This window comes from Heteronotia binoei, chromosome 5 (assembly GCF_032191835.1).
Source record: "Heteronotia binoei isolate CCM8104 ecotype False Entrance Well chromosome 5, APGP_CSIRO_Hbin_v1, whole genome shotgun sequence".
Taxonomy (NCBI): Eukaryota; Metazoa; Chordata; class Lepidosauria; order Squamata; family Gekkonidae; genus Heteronotia; species Heteronotia binoei.
Genome location: NC_083227.1, coordinates 125,044,613 through 125,065,571, shown reverse-complemented (window position 1 = coordinate 125,065,571; position 20,959 = coordinate 125,044,613). Strand labels below are relative to the sequence as shown.

General features: G+C 43.7%; 1 protein-coding gene across 1 annotated transcript in view; it reads left to right on the top strand.

Moving 5' to 3' along the window:
• NDST1 (N-deacetylase and N-sulfotransferase 1) overlaps positions 1-4,907 on the top strand; it is a 109,417-nt gene extending 104,510 nt beyond the window's left edge. The window contains exons 14-15 of the mRNA XM_060240312.1: positions 1,753-1,855; positions 3,738-4,907. Of these exons, the coding sequence (XP_060096295.1) occupies positions 1,753-1,855; positions 3,738-3,857 (223 nt within the window). The 3' untranslated portion in view covers positions 3,858-4,907. The remainder of the gene's footprint in view (positions 1-1,752; positions 1,856-3,737) is intronic.
• The last annotated feature ends 16,052 nt before the right edge of the window (positions 4,908-20,959 follow it).

Here is a 20,959-nt window from a genome sequence, read left to right as displayed (position 1 = left end):
TTAATCTGAGATGTGATCTTGAGAGTAGTGGAATCTAGACTCCCTCCCCTGTTGTGGGTACAAATACAGTTCTGGGGACTTTGCTGTCCAAGTACTACTGTGGCTTTTCAGGAACTAAATTCATTACACCCTGTACTCGAGAGGATCATCATGGTACCTTAGTTCATTGAGTTCTATTATCTATGACACGAACCATTTAGGGCCAAAATGTGTGCAGCAGAGTTCTTTTTTCCCCTGTAAAGGTGTTTTGAGAGGGGCCAAGTTGGGAATGAAAAAGGGCAGCAGAGGGGAACACTTAACTTTTCTCTGCCTGCTGTTCTGTACTCCAGATGCACACCAAGCAGTCCCTCCCTGAGCAATTTCACATGTATGTTTGCCTCAATATATACAGGCTCTGGATTCCTATCTGTCTATGGTGGTAAAGGGAATTTATTACTATTAACTTCATTTATAGCCTGACTTTCTCACTGAGATTCAAAGCAGATTACAAAGTGTGATGAAAACAATTCAGTCAGACAGAAGAGATGTCTAATAAACTAAACAATACAGTAGTGCTAGGGCTGAAGAACTGGAAAACAACGCAAGCAAACAAAAAAGCTATCTGAGGCAACAAAACAGTCAATATAAGGAAAGAAGGTGTCTAAGGTAATTACAGTGCTCTGATGTCTGGTATACCGTACATGAAGTGAAGGTTACAAAGGTAGAAGACATTGAATTGGAGCAGTTTGGGGAAGCACTGGCCAGTGAAAGGGTTGCTTGTCCCTCCCCTTATGAAATATCTCTTCTTGGGGGAAAGGCTGCCACTGAGTGTAATTTGCATGTAATAAACTCGTTTGACCTTAGAATTCACTAACCCTTCCATTTTTCCCCTTTATTCAGAGACTTGTGGACTTGTTCCTGAATATAGAGTATGACCAATGGGGGGTGGGGGGGAGAGAATGTGGGTGGGTATTGATTGCCAGTGCTCTGAATGGTGGCAATCACCAATTTTGCAACCTGTTGCAAAGCATCCTTTTCCTTTCTTTTTTATGGATATCAACTAAGTTCATCAGTTAGTTTTGGCCAGTACAATGTATAACAATGTCACTGTAAAAATAGCTGATGGCTGGCTTGAAAAGAAAATATGCAACTACTTTTAAATAAAGTGGCAGAAGAAATAAAATAAAAGTCAATTAAGTGATAGTTTTTTTAAAAAATAAAATCAAAGCTGATTATACAGTATGTTTCAATTTAGAGAAGGGGGAACCTCTTAAATGAAGAACAAGAAGCAATTTAACCACAGTCACTGCTTTTGCTCCCAGCACTTTGAAAATCTCTGAGACGATAAAATTAGGACAGTTTAGAAAGGCAAATGTTAAAAGCATGAAAATATCTTTCCTGTCACGTCAGAAAAATAAAAAAAACAGAACCAAGCTCTAGCCTGTGATAGGTTTTCAAGCATTCTTTCTAATGTCTTTATACTTCCCCCCAACTGAACTAACATGGGTGAATGATGATAGGACTCATTTCACATCTCTATTTGGTAAGATGGTGCTGATGTTTTGTTTTTTGTGTTAATTGTTTTCTGTCCTTGTTGCACTGCGTTTTTGCCACATACCACAATTGATCATAGCTTTAGTTTCTGCATTTATTACTTAACAGGAAATTGCCCTATTTATGTTTTTTTTTAAATCCCCAAAGGGCAAGTGAATTTGCTTACTCATTCTTTGGAATGAACTTGCTTGCTCATTCTTCTTGGGTTTGTCATTGCAGGTTTGATCCCAAGAAAGGATTCTGGTGTCAACTACTGGAAGGTGGGAAAACCAAGTGCTTGGGGAAAAGTAAAGGAAGGAAATATCCAGAGATGGATTTAGATGTAAGTGTATGAAAATTTAGAATCATAGAGTTAGAAAGGGCCTGCAGGGTTATCTAGTCAACCCCCTCTGTACAATGCAGGAAATTCACAAATACCCCCCTCCTCCCCCCACACACTCCCAGTGACCAGTGTTCTGCACAACATATGATTCAGTCACAGTTTACGTTATCAGTGTGAGAACTGTGTTCTTGAGGCAAAATCTCATGTTCTTACAGTAAGGAGAGATATGGAAGCCTTGTGGGCAATAGGGAGGAGCTGCATCAGCCATTTCCACCTGTTTCCTCAAGGTGGATCTGCAGTATAAGAAGTATGCAGAACTTCCCCTCCACATCCTAATTTGGCATCCCTATTGGTTTTCCCTGTAGATACAGAAATTTTGCTGAGCTGTCACTTCTTGGGAGTTCATTCTTCCCCAGAATGCCTTAAAAACTTACAGTCAAACCAGCTCAAATGTTTATCTGGTTATTTGGTATGTTGTAGTTTGAGAGTAGGTTTAAAAAAAAAAAAAAAAAAAAAGACCCCAAACTTTAGGGTTCAGTGTGTCATTGAAAATTGAATTTGTTTGAAAAGGAATTAATGTGACATGTTTAAAGAAAATTAAAAACTGGGGGGAAAGCAGAAAGGAACAAGATTCCATAGACCTTTCCTATATTGCCTCATGCAAGACATTAGGATCCACAAGGATCCTCAAAAGCCTGACATAATTCTTTTGAGGTGATTTCAGAGAGTTTGTAAAATTTGAGTTAGGCAGATCTTTGCTAGTGTCTGACAGCTCAAGATCGCCATATCTAGATGGGTTTCTTACCTTCAGCTCTCAAGGATCTACCAAAGGATTCCTTGTGAATCTTATGGATTCCTTCTGTGTATCTAAAAGCTTCCCCCATCAGGACTGCGGGGAAGTACTCCTTAGCCAGTTAGATGGAGAACTGAGATCAAGCTAGTGCTGGAATTGTAAGTAAACTTTCACAGATTAGTGGAAATTAACTTCTGCTTTTCTGAATGATGGAGAATGCCTCTGGCTTCTTGGATGAGTTGGGATTCCTATGTAGCAAATTGAATTTGCAGAAGTACCGGGAGACAGATGTTTAGGTTTGGACCTAGAAAAGACAGATTGCATGAACATGAGTTTCCAGACTTTTAAATGCCAGCTAACATACGTTTCCATCACCCCGACAGAATTGGCACAGGTGACACAGTTCCTAATTGCATGAGTCTTTCCTGAGTGGTTGATTAGATGGTTCAAAATAGCCCTGCACTGGTAGTTTCCATGAGTACATAACATTTGGTCTGTCATAGTCAGCATTGCCTACTCCGACTGGTGTCAACTGTCCAGGGTCATGGATGGAGGCCTCTGCATCTTCTGCTCTCTAATTATTTCAACTGGAGATGACAGATGCTGAACCTGGAACCTTCTGTTTGCAAAGCAGACGTTCTACCCTGAACCACAACCCCTCCCCATACACACACACTTGGTCTTTCAGAATGCCTTAAAAATCTTTTATTTGCCACAGGGAAGCAGCCCCTGAACTTCTAGCAGTAACCATTAATGGGCTTAATGCTAGATGTCAGTTTGGCAAGGTTGAAGTCTAAATCATTTCCCTTTTGTGCTTACCCTTTCAGCAGAAAAATTGCACTAACTGTTCTGTGAGATTTACTATTTTAGGGGCACTTCACACATTATTTTTTTTAGCTGTTATCCTAAAGATGTAAAGTGTGAATGTTACAAACATTCATTAGGGAGCTGTGATTGGTTGATGATACTTGTTGAGCATACACTTGGTAATAAACCTGGGATTCCTCTAAGTAATGTGAAAAGGCCCTTGTAACAGTGACATTCAGTTATTTTCTGTTTTTTCTCCCCCACCCTCCCCTCCTCTTGCAGTCCAGAGCTTTCCTGAGGGACTATTACCGGGACCACAACATAGAGCTATCCAAGCTACTGTACAAGATGGGCCAGACTCTACCAACTTGGCTGCGGGAGGAACTTCAGAACACTAGATAGCCACTTCATATTTCCTGTATTGAGCAATAGTAGAATGAATCCATAGGGAGGATCTCAAACCTGAATGTTGAGCTGAAATGACATGGTAGGGTGTGAGATACACAACCCGAGAAGAAGAAGAAGCATTTTGAGCAATATCCATTCAAGGTCTTCAGGGGAAATGGGGGAAAGCCCATACAGCTGAAATTGTGGCTTGGAAGAAGTTGACTAGGCATGCCCCTGAGTCAGTCAGCATTCTGCAGATCCCTTCCAGTTTCCCCAGGAGCTATGCTTTTACGACTGGTGCCTCCTAGTCTGTATTGCCATTTCCTGGTGAAGAGGATTCACAGAGGATCTGCTTTCTCCTCTGCATTTCAGTTCCCTCTTCTGAAATAGTATTACAGCAAGTGACTCTTCATCAGGTGATGGAAAAAGAGGGGACAGAGAACCCCTAGGGACCAGTTTGGGATTAACTGCTGGGCCATGTGAGTTTAGGAGGAGACCGACAATTGGTTGTATGAAGTCGGAGCCAGATGAGGACCCTGCTGCAAGCGTGGACCCAGTTATGCAATTTGGGCTCAAACCCAGACTGGACTGAGGCAGTATAACTGAGTAGAATTCTTAGCTGAAAGAGGTGTCTTTTGTTTTATACAAGGTGATATTGAAAGACACTGGTGCTGGCAATATTTAGGTTATCCCAGATGGATAATTCTTTTCCATCTTTTTATTTTGGGGTTGGGTGGGGGTGAAGATAAGGAATAATGATGGGAGGGGCACCTACACGCTCACCTCACGAATTATTTGGCAAGAAGATTGTCAATATGTCCCACCAACCATCCCTGTCTGCAGTCACAGGTTTTTTTAAAAATGTGAGTGGTATTTTCTGTGGTAAAAGACTGAGGCCATCCAGTATCGTTGCTGCCTTTCAGCACGTGGCCTGCCAGCTCAAAAAAAATAAATGAACAGGGCAACATTGGGGGGTGGGGGATGTGTACGCATTGAGCTTATGGCTGCCAGAAAGATTAAGAACACTGAACCTTTTGAGAACGAAAAGATACAGTATTTTAATAACTTCCTTTGTGAGCGCTTTTTTGAATGCCCATAGTTTGTATTTCAGATCCTGGGTGTTTATTTTGTCCCTTTTCATGTTGGGAGGTGGGGATGGGGGTAAGATGGCGCATAGATTTGGTTGATCTCCCTAATGTTTGTGTTTTAGAAGAAAGTTTTAATGGATTAGTGTGTTGTTGCCCCAGTTCCATGGACTTTGCTTTTCCAGTATTTTCCATCAGGGCCCCTTCTTGACTTAGTGACAAGCTCTGCTAACAAGTCAGCCTTTGCAGTTTTGCCAAGTGTGTGCATATATAACAATTGGCAGGCAAGCTGCTGATGGTAAAATTGTTCAGCTATATTTGCAGTTGGCTGTTACCTCTCTCTGTCTCATTTTGGCCAAAGTGACAAGTTAAGCAGAACCATAAGTGATTTTGTCACTTGGCTTATCCAGTCTAATACAGTTATTTATTGGAGGCCTTTACAAGGAAAGAATGAAAGACTCATTGTTCAGATGAAACTGAGAAACTGGTTTTGGGAAGAAGCAAGCGCAGATCGCTGTGTTTTTTTTGGGGGGGGGCGGTATTTTCGACATAGTGCATGGGTTGGTTTATTGAACTAGAAATATAGGTACTCTGCCTCCTGTTAGAGCAAAACTCAGACAATTCTGGCAAATAGTGACACACAGCTTGGTTGTAAATGCCAATGGAAGGAGCTTTATAGACCAGAAACTTGAAGACTTCAGCAGAGAAGGCTTTTCCCCAGTGCTTTTGTTTCAGGATTAAAAGACCACAGATTATCTCATCAGGTTGCTTTCATGCCTTTACGCCTGTGGGCAGGGGTTGTTTTGTAGAAAAATAGGTACTGGAGCTCATTAGCATAACACATTAGCATATCCTCCCCCCACCAAAAGCAACCCAATGCAAGAAAGGAGAACCTCAGGTGAGTGAGGCCTGCTTGGACTGGCTAGAGATCCAGCCAGCCTAAGCAAGCCTTGCTCACTTGGGGCTCTCCTCCTCCCCCCCCCCCAGTCAAAAGGTCAGCAAGCCACCCGCCACCCAAAATCACATAAGTGGAGACAGGGTGGTACGGGCTTCTCCAGGGGTTAATGAGGACTGCTGAAGGTGTGGCAAAGCCCCTGGTGGCTGGCTGGTTGCCCACTCTCTTAATCCAGGGATAGTTATGCAGCTGCACCTACTATTCAGTGGACAAGGTAGGTGAGGAGGAAGAGGGGGAACCCTCAGAAAGGCTCAGGAGCTGAGCTCCTGCTGAATTCAAGGCCTGCATGTGGGTATCCTGTGGGCATTTGGCTCATCGCTGTGGGGAATAGGATTATGGGCTTCCGAAACAGGAATCCTTCAAAGTGTCTTATGAGCCAGAAGAACAGTTCCCCATATGAACAGAAGCCTCTTCCAAATCTCAGGGTCTTGTCTTGAAACAGTTGCACTCTGTGAAGACTTCATGACTTTGTTATTCTTATCTTGCCTCCCCTGCCCCCAGCACACTTAATTCCCTTCATTCAGGTTTTTCTCAACCATCTTCAGTTAGTTTAATTCACTTAAGTATCTTCCTGATGCAGTGGTCTCTAGGCCACAAAGCTTATGCCATGGTAAATATGTTAGTTCTCAAATCGCCACAAGACTCCATTTTGTGTTTACTTCTTCAGAGTAACAGTACTCTGTGGAACTATTACCCTTCAACATGGTTTTTCTCCAGACACACCCACACTGTGCATGAGCTCCATCTTGTGGATCAATCTGGAGTTGCTGATTTTCTTTCTTCAGACATTATTTAAACAGGGTTAGATAAATAATACCAATAAGGAGCATGTAACTAGGATATAATACTGTAGAAAAGTAAATATGAATTGCAGCATGGTGGTGGTGGGGGCAGTACCTTTTTAAAGAAATGAAATACAATGTGTACATGCAGCCTTCTGTAGCAGTAAATTCTCAGCAACTGGAATGAAGTAAGCTGGCTGTCAAGAGATCCTCCCTTCCCAGGCAATCTTATCTGAATACACGTATCTCCTTTCAGATGAGAGCAACCCATGTGCCTCCCTTGCTCATTATAAGATGAGCCCCTTGTGCATTATCTTGACTCTGTCTATTTCTTCTCTCCTCACTGTTCAAGAAAGCTCTTTCCTGTTTGAAGCCATCTGCTGGAATGCAGGCATAACAGAACAGAATCCTGTCCCTGCTCATAGCTTACTTTTTTATCTCCACCAGTCACTGCTCCTGGTTTTGGAGTTGTGGAGACATATGTGGAGCTAGACATGTGGAGAAAACAGAAGGCTATAAGAGAAGTGATGCTGGATCAGGCCAATGGCCCATCCAGCCCAACACTCTGTCACACAGTGGCCAAAAACCAGGTGCCATCAGGAGGTCCACCAGGGGAACCAGGTGATGGTTCTGAATTCCTCACTTGCACATCCTCTTTTACCATGTAATAACACACACGCACATTCATTATACATGTTTGGAACAGATCTGTGTTTAAATATGCAGATCTGCCACAGTCACATTTAGTTGACGCTTGAGCATCTGCATGTATTCTAAAAGCTGAAGTATTGCAAATAAATAAATAAATGGTGATTTTACAGGGTGCCAGTTTAGGCAGCCCATGACTTACTGTGTAACTTTCTAATTTAGCTGTCTGTCCCACTTCAATTTTCAAGTGATGTATTCACATTAGAAATGAATCTGGCCACTGGAGTTATCCAATTAGAACAACTATGTAAGCATTTTTCATGTGACCTTTCTTTAACCGCTTAGCATCTGCTTTCTTTAACTGCTTAGTTAGCCATCTTCATTGCTTTATTACAGAACAGTGATTCTGCAAATACCAGTTCTACCAAGTCATGACATCAGAGGTACGATGAGATTGAGCAAGTCAGATGGTCAGATAGGACATAGCTTGTAACATATAAAGAAGTAGAGCCTTGACTAGGGATGAGCATGGAAAGCGATGGTAAAATGGTGGTTTGTTTCATTTCATGGTTCGTTCGTTTGCCCAGTTCGGTGGTTTGGTTCATTTTGTGTTTTCTTGATTTTCTGAACAAATTGTGGTTCATTGGTTCATTTGGTTTGGGAGGATTAGAACGGCAGCATGCTGCGACGTGCCCAACATTATGATGTCACCCAGAAGCAACATCTTACTGGACACATCTGCTGGGGCAATGTGCCTGGTGTGATAACATCATTTCTGGGTGACATCATCACGTCAGGCATGTTGCAGTGAATGAGGAGGATCCCCGCCAATAACGACACAGATGAACCACCCCCCAAAAACTGATTTGTTTTGTGAGTCATGCATAGCACAAGTACCCAAACCAATTCAGAACAAACCATGAATCAGCTATTTTATGCACGGATCTTGATTCATACCCATCCATGTCTTGATTTCTGCATGCAGTTGATTTGGTGCAGGGTTTTTTTTGTAGCAGGAACTTTGTATATTAGGCCACACACCAATGATGTAGCCAATCCTCAGGAGCTTACAGGGCTCTTTGTACAGGGCCTACCGTAAGCTCCAGGAGGATTGGCTGTATTAGGGGTGTGTGGTCTAATATGCAAAGGTCTAATACAAAAAAAGCCCTGGTTTGGTGTAACTCAGTATTGATCTTGCTTTGGGCCTGGGGCAAAATTAATACAGATGAAGACTGAAGGATCATAGCTTTTCATAGTCTTTGTAATGCCATGAGTGGAGGTGACAGCTACCTTCATAAAAGACGCTTGCTGGACCTTTTTATCCTCTACCACTTTGGGGTTGCTTGTATTCGCAAAGACAAATCTGTAAGTAGCAGAAGCAAGAGATTTGCCTGTTAAAATACAGTTGTAAGAATTACTTTAAACAGTCAGCCTCCAGTGGGAGAGTGTTCACAAAGAGATGGTAAGTACATGTGCTGCCATACAGAAAGGTACTAGTTTGAAGGCAACTTATACATTTTTTCTGCAGTAATTGTATTCTGTTCAAAAAACTTTTCTAGAAGATGGTATCATCTAGACTTTTTTTCCCCCTCACACACATGGCACTGTGTTGGTCATACTTTGCTTCAGTGTTGGTGCTCAGGAACAGGGGAAATTACAGACATACTGTCTCTCATTCTCACACATACTTAGTCTATTTACAGATCTAACCAGCTTCTAGGGTGGTTTAGGAGAAAAGCAATTTTCAATTAAAATAGCAAAGTTGATCAGTAGAAGGATGGGAGGTGCTAGGATGGTACTGTAGGAGTCTACTGTTTCTTTGGCTTTACTTCTGGCCCTATGAAGAGGAACATTGCTGTGACCAGAATATCTTGAATGCTGGGGCACGGTACTACTGAACTATCAACACCTCCCCCCCCACACCTCCGCAACTGATAAACAGAATGTGGGCTGTGTTATCATGGTTGACTAAGCAAGAAGAGGCTGTGCTCCCTCAGTAAGATCTGCCTCTGATGCCAACACAGCTCTGATGCTATAGCTGGAACATCTAGAGAGCTTGGGTGAAGGGTAATCTACTATAAATACAAGCAAATAAAATGAACAAATACAAGCAAATACAATGAAGGGTATACAATGAAATACAATATATAAATACAATGAAATACAATACTATAAATACAAGCAAATACAATGAACAATTTTCAAGCTGTTTCTGTGGAATATTCCTGCTGCCTTTGTAGATGGAATGTTCTTTGCAGTTTATGAATAGGAGGATTTGAATGCAGCAGTCCCATTCCTGACCCCCGTTTCTGGTTTTTTTCCCTTACTGTCATAAATATCAGGCCATAGGTTTAGATGTTAAATGACAGGAAAATCATGGCCTCCCTTACATATGTGGAAGACGTATGTGATAGTCCTCAAGGAAGACTTTGGCAAATGGTTTTAATAGCTAATGTTCAGGGGGGTTTGCAGCCACTGCCTGAAAGTTCAGTCTCATTATGAACTTCATTGTTACCATTGTGAACTGCTTTCTGTGACCTCTAACTCAAAAACTGGTATAGAAGCTTTTTATAAATGAATAACATATGCTTGAGTTTGGGTCCATTTGGTAACCATCTCCATCTTCTTAGGCTCTGGCATTTGCACTGCCAAAACAACAAGTGCAAAAGATGTAATCTTAGACATCTTTTGGATTTTTTTTTTTAAAAAAGTAAATTTAGACTGGCTCCAAAAAAGTACTGTGATTTTTGCCTGCACTTTACATGGAAAAAAAAAAATCTGTTTTTCCTTAAACTCATTTGGTCATTGGAAGAGTTGTATGGCATTACTCTCCCTGGATGAGCAAACCTTGCTTAGAGTTTGTCAAGATCTGGGCTTTAAAAAGAAATACAACACTTGTCCTTATGTTTTGTTTTGGGTGGTGGTTCTTAACAAAAGGAGGAGCCTTCTGCCAGTTCCCATTTTTATTTTTGCATGAGATTCTGTACGGTTTTCCCATGGGGAAAGGGGTATTTTCTTGGTGGGAGGGAGGTCAAGGAAGGGTCTATTTTAAGAATCTATTTTTCCCCTTATTAAAATCTGTACTTGAACTCCATTTTGAGTTCTGCAAACTGTGTCACTAATGTAAAGTGCTGTTGAATTAACTGCTAATAAAATGGGGTTATCTGTTTTTAAATACTTGTGTGAACTGTTTATAATTTTCCTCTCCTTTTGAGACTGAATTTGAAATGGAAGACAGCACTGCTGTGGAACGTTCTAGACAGGGGTGTCAAACTCATTTGTTATGAAGGCCAGATCTGACATAAATGAGATCTTGTCAGGCTGGGCCATGTGTCATAAAATGTAATGCCAGGTAGCTGAGATACATACTTTTCTAAAGGACACAGACAAGCACAAAGGTTTTTTTTAAACTTAAAATGTACTTAAAAGATTAGCACTCTTGTAAAATTGGGGAAGGCAATGACAAACCACCCCGTAAAAAGTCTGCCATGAAAACGTTGTGAAAGCAACGTCACCCCAGAGTTGGAAATGACTGGTTCTTGCACAGGGGACTATCTTTACCTTTTTAATATTTTGTTTATGTCACAGTTTCTGATAACTGACACATCTTGCTCTGAATTATTGCATCAGATTCTGGACACAATGTCTGTGCTGTAGCAATCCTGAGTATGCTGTTCAGGTGTTGTTCAGGGTGTGTGTGTGTGAGTGAGTTGCAAACCTACTTTTGATTTATTGGTATTCATTACAGAAATCTCATGGTCAATGCTTTGAAACTAAGACCCAAGGGAAAACATGAAATGGCAGGGCATTGCAAGCTTTTGTGCATAAGTTGCTTCATGTGCTGGTCAGCCAATGGAGAAAAGGCTTTGCTCTGTAGTTCCTGTGTGATAGAGCAAGCCTGGCAAAGCAAGCTGTGATGCAAAAGGAAGCAAGAGAGAGAGAAGGAAGCAGATGACAGTTGAGTTACTTATGGGCCTGATAGGAGCCCTCTGGGGGCCTGATCTGTCCTTTGGGCTGCATATTTGACACCCCTGTTCTAGGACTTTCCTACTTTGGCCTTTAACATGAACTTGGGGCAAGGCACAGCTGCTGACACACTCCACATGAGGTGCATTTTGGAAAAGGTGTCTGGTGTGTTCAGAGTTGTGCTTATTTAAAATGTGGTATTCAGAAATTATCAGGATGCCTGTTAATTTCTTTCACTGTGATGTCAAGTTTGATAGCATTACGCAAACCAAAGAATCCAAATTAAGAAGTAGAATGTCTAGGAGAAATTCCACCCTCTTCCAATTCATGATACTTTTGCAGGAATTCACATTATCACACGGCTATGAATCCAGTAATTTAGAAGCCAGTAAAGCTGTTGGTGATTTGTGTTAACTAAATATTTAGCATAACATTCTAAATATATTAAACCTTAGATACCAAAAATTAGAAATTAACTTTGAAATCTAGTGATCCTGAAAACTTTGTTCAGTTTCCATTCGGAATACAATCAATAGTTGAGATTTTGAGTTTTCTCAATAGTAAAAAAAATATTGTGATCTACTGAACAAAGTTTGAGTCCAGTTGTACCTTTAAAACCAACAAAGTTTTATTCAGGGTATAAGCTTTCATGTGCAAACACACTTCTATAAAAACAGTGACACAGAATTTCTTCAACCATCACATATAGGAAGGGGGGGTAGTTGCCAGGAAGGGCTAGTAGAGTCAAGATGCATAAGTGACAGATAATTGTAGCTGAGATTTGATTAAAGAGGTTGGTAAGATCTGTGAATGGCAATAAATTAGCTTACAAATAGAAGAGTTCTACAGATGTGAGAACCAAGTTTGAGTCCAATGGTATCCACAGTGGGATCCACAGTAGCAAGGATTCCCCACCAGATGGCAGCATCGGTTTAGAAAAAAATGCATTTGCTATATTAAAATAAAAGTTTGTAAGAAAGTTATATCTGAAGCTTATTAGAGTGTCACACTGACTGAAAATTATAGCCACCAAAAATCAGTTTTGCCATTGCCACCTCCTCAAGTATTGTTACTATGATGGAATTTTTCCTAACATGGGATCAGTCACTTACTGCATTTGGCCGTGTGTTGTTGCATTTCCTGCAATTGCACTTCAAATCCATATGGAACACATACTTTTATCACATGTGTGAGTAGGATCTTGGAACTCAGTTTTGATTGGTGCCACATGTGTGGTTGCTGGGGGAACTTTTGAAGTCTGGGGAAAGCATTGATATCTATTCCATATCCTTGTTGCTCCAAGAAAAATAAGTGTTATGTGTGTACATTGCTGCTAAAACAACCAGTACAAAATCTTTCTAACATCTTGTTGGAGCTGTGGGAGGATAGTTATTGTCTGCAGAAGGAGGTATGGGGGGGGATGGGTTTGCAGGGAAACTGGATTCACTCTTTTAATCTGATTTCACTGTGGAAGACATCGGGTGGCTACATCCCAGAACCAGGGCTTCAAATAGACAAGAGATGAAGTTTAAGTGCAATTCTGGGATGTTACTGAGCCCAGATGATGAGAATTAAAGTTGGCTGTGAGGAACTCCAAAGGAAATGCTAGTGGAAGACTCGGAAAGGTCTCTGCTGATGAATGACTGGACCCACCTCTTAGCTACCTGCTACCATGGCAAAGGGAACAGAGTACTGGCTTCTCTAAGTACATCTAAGACCTGTAGTGTGGCTGCATCTCAAAAAGGATGTTTTAGAGCTGGGAAAGGTATAGGATAGGAAAGAGCAACCAGAATGGTCAAGAGGACTGGAACCATCTTCCTTATGAGGAAGGCTAAAACATTCAATTTAGAGATAAGACTATTAATAGTTTTATATGACAGATTTATAAAATCAGTTGTGGGATGGAGAAAGTAGATCTAGAGGACTTATTTCTTGGTCCCAATAAGCTAGACCTAAGGGGCACTTTATAAAGTTGATGGGCAATACAACCCAGACAGACAAAAGGAAGTGCTAATTTACTCAACACGTAATTAAATTGGGGGGGGGGGCTCCCTCTGGGTATCCTACCCCCCCCCCAGGGAAAGTGTATGCGCAATACATAGCCTCTCCTCTCCCGGTGTAGTGAACGCCGCGTGGTCACTGTCTGGCTATGCCTGGCAGATGGTCACTGCAATGGCCTCTCCTGCATTACTGCATCCATAGCAACACCTCGCTGGTCCCCCCCGTTTTTCACAGAGTTTGCTACGTCATGGTGCGACCGAATTGTCCGGCGGTATAACCGGATGGGCAGGCTGGGCCCACCAACCTCGCCAGCCTAAGAGAAGGAAAACTCTAACATCAAACCCGGGCAGATAGAGCTCGTTAATGTAACACCTACCACCTGGAGGACTCACTGCCGGCGTCCCGGCTTACTGGGCCATGGCAGATGACCCCCAGGTGAAAGGGTGGAGCCAGTACCGCGCACACTGCGCTTCACCTAAAAAATTCCTCTGCGCAGGCCTGAAGGGCATATCCACATGCACAACCCACAACGCATCAAGTCCTGCAGCGATGGGCAAGGGGCGAAACGGCAGGTGGAAGGTGCCACTGGAAGCCGCAGTCCCGATCCTGCATGTAGGCGGTTCAGGGTATTGGTCGCCTGATGCTAACCCGGAGACGAAAGCATCTTTCGGCAGCACCCTGAACGACCAAGCAGCCTCATCTAGGGACAGCACTGCTTGCTCCACACGGAGAGGGGCCTAGAAAAGGTGGCCTAAACAAAGCTCGTCTCCTCCACCCCAGTTGGCTAGCCGCGGTCAACGGGCATCCTTACTTGCGGTCAAAAAATAACAACAAAGAAAAGGCATGCACCTGCCTCACAAAGTGTGCAAAGACTAAAGCTTGCGTGTTGGAACATCAGAACCATGCTTGACACAGTAGACAGTGGTCGCCCTGAACGACACTCTGCTCTAGTTGCCCACGAACTTCTCAGGTTGAATATCGACATAGCAGCTCTCAGTGAGGTCCGTTTCCCTGAGGAAGGTAGTCTTCAAGAACACGGTGCTGGCTATACCCTCTACTGGTCAGGTAAGTCAAAGGCTGAGAGCCGCCTTTCTGGCGTTGGCTTCATGGTCAGGAACTCCATTGCCTCCAAACTCGAAAACCTGCCAACAGGTCACTCAGATCGCATCATGTCCATGCGCCTCCCACTTCAAAACAAGCAGCATGCAACACTCTTCAGTGTGTATGCCCCAACCCTTCAAGCAGATCCTGCAGAAAAGAACAAGTTCTATGCTGATCTACACAACCTCGTACGGAAGACCCCTACAGAGGACAAGGTGATCATCCTTGGCGACTTCAATGCCAGAGTAGGTAAAGACTCGGAAGCCTGGAAAGGAGTACTTGGCAAACACAGCATTGGCAACTGCAATGACAACGGGCGCCTCCTGCTAGAATTCTGCATGGAGCACCAGCTCACCATCACCAACACTATCTTCCAGCAGAAGAACAGTCTGAAGACAACCTGGATGCACCCACGGTCCAAGCACTGGCACCTTATCGACTACATTCTGGTGCGCTAGAGAGACCTTCGAGATGTCTTACACACCCGAGTAATGCCCAGTGCAGAATGTCATACGGATCATCGTCTTGTACGCTGCAATTTCCATCTTCACTTTAAACCCACACCCAGGAGAGGAGGTATCCCTCGGAGGAAGTTTCAGGTTGGCAGTCTCCAGTCAGCCGAAGTTAAAGCTGCCTTCCAGGCAAAACTCCAGTCAAGAATTGAGGACCCCAGTTGCCCCATAGACCCTTCTCCAGAAGCACTCTGGGAACACCTAAAAACTACCGTCCTGCAGATCTCTGAAGAAGTCCTCGGGTTCTCCACAAGGAAGAACACGGACTGGTTTGATGAGAACAATCAAGAGATCCAAGATTTACTGGCGAAAAAGAGATCTGCCTACCAAGCACATCTTGCTCAGCCCTCCTGTTCTGGGAAAAAAGCAACCTTTCGCGCTGCATGTAGCAACCTCCAGCGCAAGCTTCGAGACATTCAGAACGAGTGGTGGACCAAGCTTGCAGAGAGAACCCAGCTGTGTGCAGACACTGGTGATTTAAGAGGGTTCTATGAAGCCCTGAAGGCAGTATATGGTCCATCATATCAGGCTCAGAGTCCCTTGCGTAGTTCAGACGGCCAAGTGCTCCTCACAGACAAGGCATCCATACTGAACCGGTGGTCAGAGTATTTTCAGGTTCTCTTCAGTGCCAACCGCGTAGTTCAAGATTCAGCAATCCACCTCACCCCACTTCAACCAGTGAAAACAGAGTTGGATGAGATCCCCACCCTAGAAGAGACTGTTAAAGCCATCAAGCAACTGAAAAGTGGCAAGGCAGCAGGAGTTGATGGAATTCCACCAGAGATCTGGAAGCATGGGGGCACAGTACTACATAGCTCACTTCACAAAGTACTTGTCACCTGCTGGGAACAAGGCAAATTACCACAGGACTTTCGCGATGCAATCATCATCACCCTATACAAGAACAAAGGGGAAAAGTCAGACTGCTCCAACTACCGGGGGATAACCCTGCTCTCCATCGCAGGCAAAATCCTTGCCAGAATACTCCTGAACAGACTGGTGCCCACCATTGCAGAAGAACTCCTCCCAGAGAGCCAGTGCGGCTTCAGAGCTAACAAGAGCACCACCGACATGGTATTTGTTCTCAGGCAGCTCCAAGAGAAATGTAGGGAACAGAACAAGGCTCTGTATGTGACTTTTGTCGACCTTACCAAAGCCTTCGATACCGTTAGCAGGAAAGGCCTGTGGCAAATCTTGGAACGTTTAGGATGTCCCCCAAGGTTCCTCAGCATGATCATCCAGCTACACGAAGACCAGCGAGGCCAAGTCAGACACTGCAACGACCTCTCGGAGACCTTCCCAATAGGCACAGGTGTAAAGCAAGGCTGCGTTCTCGCGCCAACTCTCTTTACGATCTTCTTTAGCATGATGCTTCAAAGAGCAACAGTAGATCTAGATGATGACGATGGTGTCTACATCCGCTATCGCACCGATGGCAGCCTGTTCAACCTGAGGCGACTAAAGGCCCACTCCAAGACAATGGAAAAACTCATCCGAGAGCTACTGTTTGCTGATGATGCTGCACTCGTCTCCCACTTGGTATCAGCTCTGCAGCATATGACGTCCTGCTTTGCAGAGGCTGCCAAGCTATTCGGCCTAGAAGTTAGTCTGAAGAAGACAGAAGTTCTCCACCAGCCTGCACCCCAGGAAGATTATCACCCTCCCTGCATCACTGTGGGTGAATCAGTTCTGAAGACAGTCCAGCAGTTCAGCTACCTGGGGTGCATCATCTCCTCAGATGCCAAGATCGACAAGGAGATTGACAACAGGCTGGCAAAGGCAAACCGTGCATTTGGCCGACTGCACAAAAGAGTGTGGAGCAACAAGCATCTGAAAAAAGGCACAAAGATCAATGTTTACAAAGCGGTTGTGATGACAACCCTCATCTACGGCTCCGAATCGTGGGTTTTATACCGTCATCACCTGCGACTCCTCGAGCGCTTTCATCAGCGCTGCCTTCGCACCATCCTCAACATCCACTGGAGTGACTTTGTGACCAACACTGAAGTCCTCAAGTGGGCGGAGGTTACCAGTATCGAGGCACTGCTGCTGAAGACGCAGCTGCGCTGGGCAGGGCATATTTCTAGGATGGAAAACCACCGCCTTTCCAAGATTGCCCTGTATGGCGAACTCTCCACCAGCCATCGAAATAGAGGGGCACCAAAGAAGAGGTACAAGGACTCCTTGAAGAAATCCCTTGGCACCTGTCGCATCAACCATCACCAGTGGTCTGACCTAGCCTCAGATCGCAAAGCATGGAGACACACCATCCACCAGGCTGTCTCTTCCTTTGAGAACGCACGCATAGCTGGTCTTGAGGACAAAAGGAGACTGAGGAAGAATCGCACTGCTACAGCACCAACCCTAAATCAGACTTTTCCCTGCAGCCACTGTGGCCGGACCTGCCTGTCCCGCATTGGTCTTGTCAGCCACCAGCGAGCCTGCAGCAGACGTGGACTATTGCACCCTTCTTAAATCTTCGTTCGCGAAGCCAAGCCGAGAATTAAATTGTGGAATTCGCTACCTATGGACTTATTTATTAAATGACTGAGAAGATCCTCTCCCAGATTGTCATCTCTCTGATCTCAGAAGACAGGAGAAACTGAAGCAGGACCCTGAAAGATAACTGCAGCAGTTGGTTAGGTTCATAAGGTTTTCTGATCCCAAACTATACAGGACTTTAATGCACATTTGTAGTTGTGCCTTGCCAGAATTATGTGGGCATCAGAAGGTGACCATAGTGGTTAGCTTTCAAAGGCAGCCTATAAATCTAATCTAGATGCCGCTAGGGCAAATAGTGACAGCCGTGTGTACAGGTGGCTTTAAAAGGGAATTCGAAAAGTATAGCTCCATCAAAGGTCATTAGCCATGATGGCCAAAGGGGATTTCCACCTTCTGAGGGAACGACCCTCTGAATACCATTGTTGGGCAAGTACCAAAAAAGGTGGCTTCTCTGTGGGCCTTCCTGGGGTAGCTGGTCTGCCACTGTAGGAAATAGGATGCTGGATTGGATAGACCAGTACAAAGAGAGATGTTATGGCTGCCATCCAAAACCAGAGAGAGATTCCAGCTTTCCTAGATCCTCTTTTCTAGAGGAGTTGTGGGCATGTGCATTCATGAATCCTGACAGCGTGGTCTCCAGTGTTCGTTTATGCTGTTTCAGCTGTGCTAGTTTGTTGTTTAATAGCAATGTTGGCAAACTTCCTAATAGCTTTGCTTCTCTGGTTACTTAGCAAGCTCCCACTATACCACCAACACATCTTTAGATCACTCAGCGTGGGAGTTTAGAATAGTATTGACAATCTCTGTGCAAAACAAAATTGCTAGTTGATGTGGGAGGTTGGAATCTCTTTTAGAAGAAGATGATGATATAGGATTTATATCCCGCCCTCCACTCCGAAGAGTCTCAGAGCGGCTCACAATCTCCTTTACCTTCTTCCCCCACAACAGACACTCTCTGAGGTGGGTGGGGTTAGAGAGGGCTCTCACAGCAGCTGCCCTTTCAAGGACAACCTCTGCCAGAGCTATGGCTGACTCAAGGCCAAGCTAGCAGGTGCAAGTGGAGGAGTAGGGAATCAAACCTGATTCTCCCAGATAAGAGTCCGCACACTTAACCACTACACCAAAAAAGCTTGAGTAGTTTGGGCTGCATCGATGACAGTTCATTTCTAGATAGTGTGGAAGAAGCTGCCACTGTCATAAAAACTCCTCTTAGCTGTTGCTTATCACATTGCATTCTCCCCCCCCCCCCCCGCCTCCATCAAGGACATTCTTAATTCAAGAGTTTGCCTGCAAGCCAACAGCTGGAGCTGGGATAATGCAGATGGTGTGGTAATACACAGCACATCTCTAAGGAGTGCCACAGCTTTGGCTGGCAGAGTTGGGCACTGAGCAGCCTAACTACTATTGCTGCACTCTTGACAAGAATGGCACCGAAGCTTTTCACAACATCACATTTCCAGTTTCCAGTGTTTGTAGCGGAAGCTTTTTTACACTGGCTGCTTTCTCTTCTCTGCTGGATTGCTTTTGCAAACGCCATTTTGTGTGATCTTTCTTTGAGGACAATCCTGTGTGTGTATGGGTCCCTCATATTAGACACAGTCCAGTGACACAAGCCAAGATCTCTCTCTCCCTCTTGTTCCTGCCCAGGCTCTGTATAGTTAGACTGATTAAGTGATGCATAGGATTTTGCCCTTCTTCAAGTACTTTTTCTTGCTAGTACTCCAAGTATTCTGCCATGACCTGGATAGCCCAGGTTACCCTGATCTCAAAAGCTAAGCAGAGTCAGCCCTGGTTAGTACTTGGAAAAGCGACTTCCAAGGAATACCATAGGCATGACACAGAGGCAGGCAATTACAAACCATCACTGAAATGTCTCTTGCCTAAAAAACAAGTTAGCTCACCACATAGTGATGCATAACACTACAAGAGCTAGAACTTCTGGCTGCCAGACAGTCTTAGGATCTCTGAGCTGTACTACACACAGTGCCATATGTTAATTATTTTTAATTATTTCAAAGTATTCTGTCTGGTCCTGCTCTAAAAACTGGGGTTCTCACAATCATATTTCATACTTGGGATATGGCAGATAATCAGTGTAAAAGGAATTAAATTATGGCCCTTTTGCACAAAATCACTCTTCACATAGATGTCAGTCACTATGGTTGCTTTGATTTTGTTTTGTTTTTTATAAAATCTCAGCCATATAATGCTGTAAATCTGTCTTTCAAGTCCTGATACTTTCCCCTATATCGTACTCTTCCTATTTGAATTTCTAGTGAAATATTTAGGAAAGGTGTGCTATCTGCTACCATGGCAAAGGGAAGAGTACTTGCTTCTCCAAGTACAGCTAAGATAATAGGCTGACTTGAGCACAAACACTTAAGCATCACGCAGTTCTTTTCATCCAGAAACTATAAATGCTGGTGTATACTTTTGCTAGCAAAAATGGTTTGAACTGAAAAGAATATAGTTACCTAATCTCTGGCATAGAGTAAGTACACAAAGCAATGCCAGGCATCCTATTGCAGTATTCTGTTGTGCATATTGTATCCAGTTGAGGGCACCAGAGCAGATGTTACAATTGCTTTTTTGCTTTGAGCATGGTGGAAATCTCTCCCTGGCAGCACACTGAATTATTGCTGATGTTCAGTCCGGAGAAAATAGTTTGGTCTTCAAGCTCATTGAAGTTCTAGAACCTGATATTAAACACCTCCTAGTACTTGGGTGAAGAAATGATCTTCTGTAAGCAGAGGATTCCCACCAAGCCAATAGATTTTTCTCTCAAAAAACAAAACAAAACCAGACTAGTTTTAGCAGAAGGTGTGTGGAGGAAAGCTCAAAAGAAGTGTGACCAAACCCAGCTGAGAGCCTATTATCATGCCTAATCCATTTCCCCTGCTGTTCTTCTGAAGATGTTTTAAAACAAGGAAGGTGAACCAGGGCCTTAGCAAGGCAGAGGTGAAATGAGCAGTCCGGCATCCTGTGGAAGGAGAACTGTTGCCAGCACAAGGTGGAATGTTCCAATCCAGCAAAACCTCTGGACCATCTTGTGCATTCCTTTGTAATGTATGTGTGGCCCGAGTGGTAAAGTTTGCCCTGAGGTCAATGGGTCACCCAAACTTTTTTCATACGCCTCCAATTTCTAATTCTATGATATTTAATCAGAGGACTGAAAGGGAAACTGAACCTAACATTATGTATTTGTAGTACGACTCTGGACAACTTGTTTAGACAGTCATTCAACATGGTAAGCATGATAGGAGAATTCTGCTAATGTCGATGAGTCATGGGTAAGGGAAATCCATCAGCATTCAGAGTGCCATGGTTAAGCGCTGTAAATTTCATTTCTCTTTTTTGTTAAAACTGACCAAACAAAGCCCTAACTAAGACATTCCCTGCCTCTCCAGCCTAGTGAGTACTAGATATAATTCCATAGGGAAGTTGCAAAGTGTAGTAAGGAAGAAAGTGGCTGGGTCAGTCATTGCAGACTTGTGTAGATATGCTGTGGGCCAAGGGTCCTCAAACTTTTGTAGCCTGCAGAACCTTTCAAATTCTGACAGAGGGT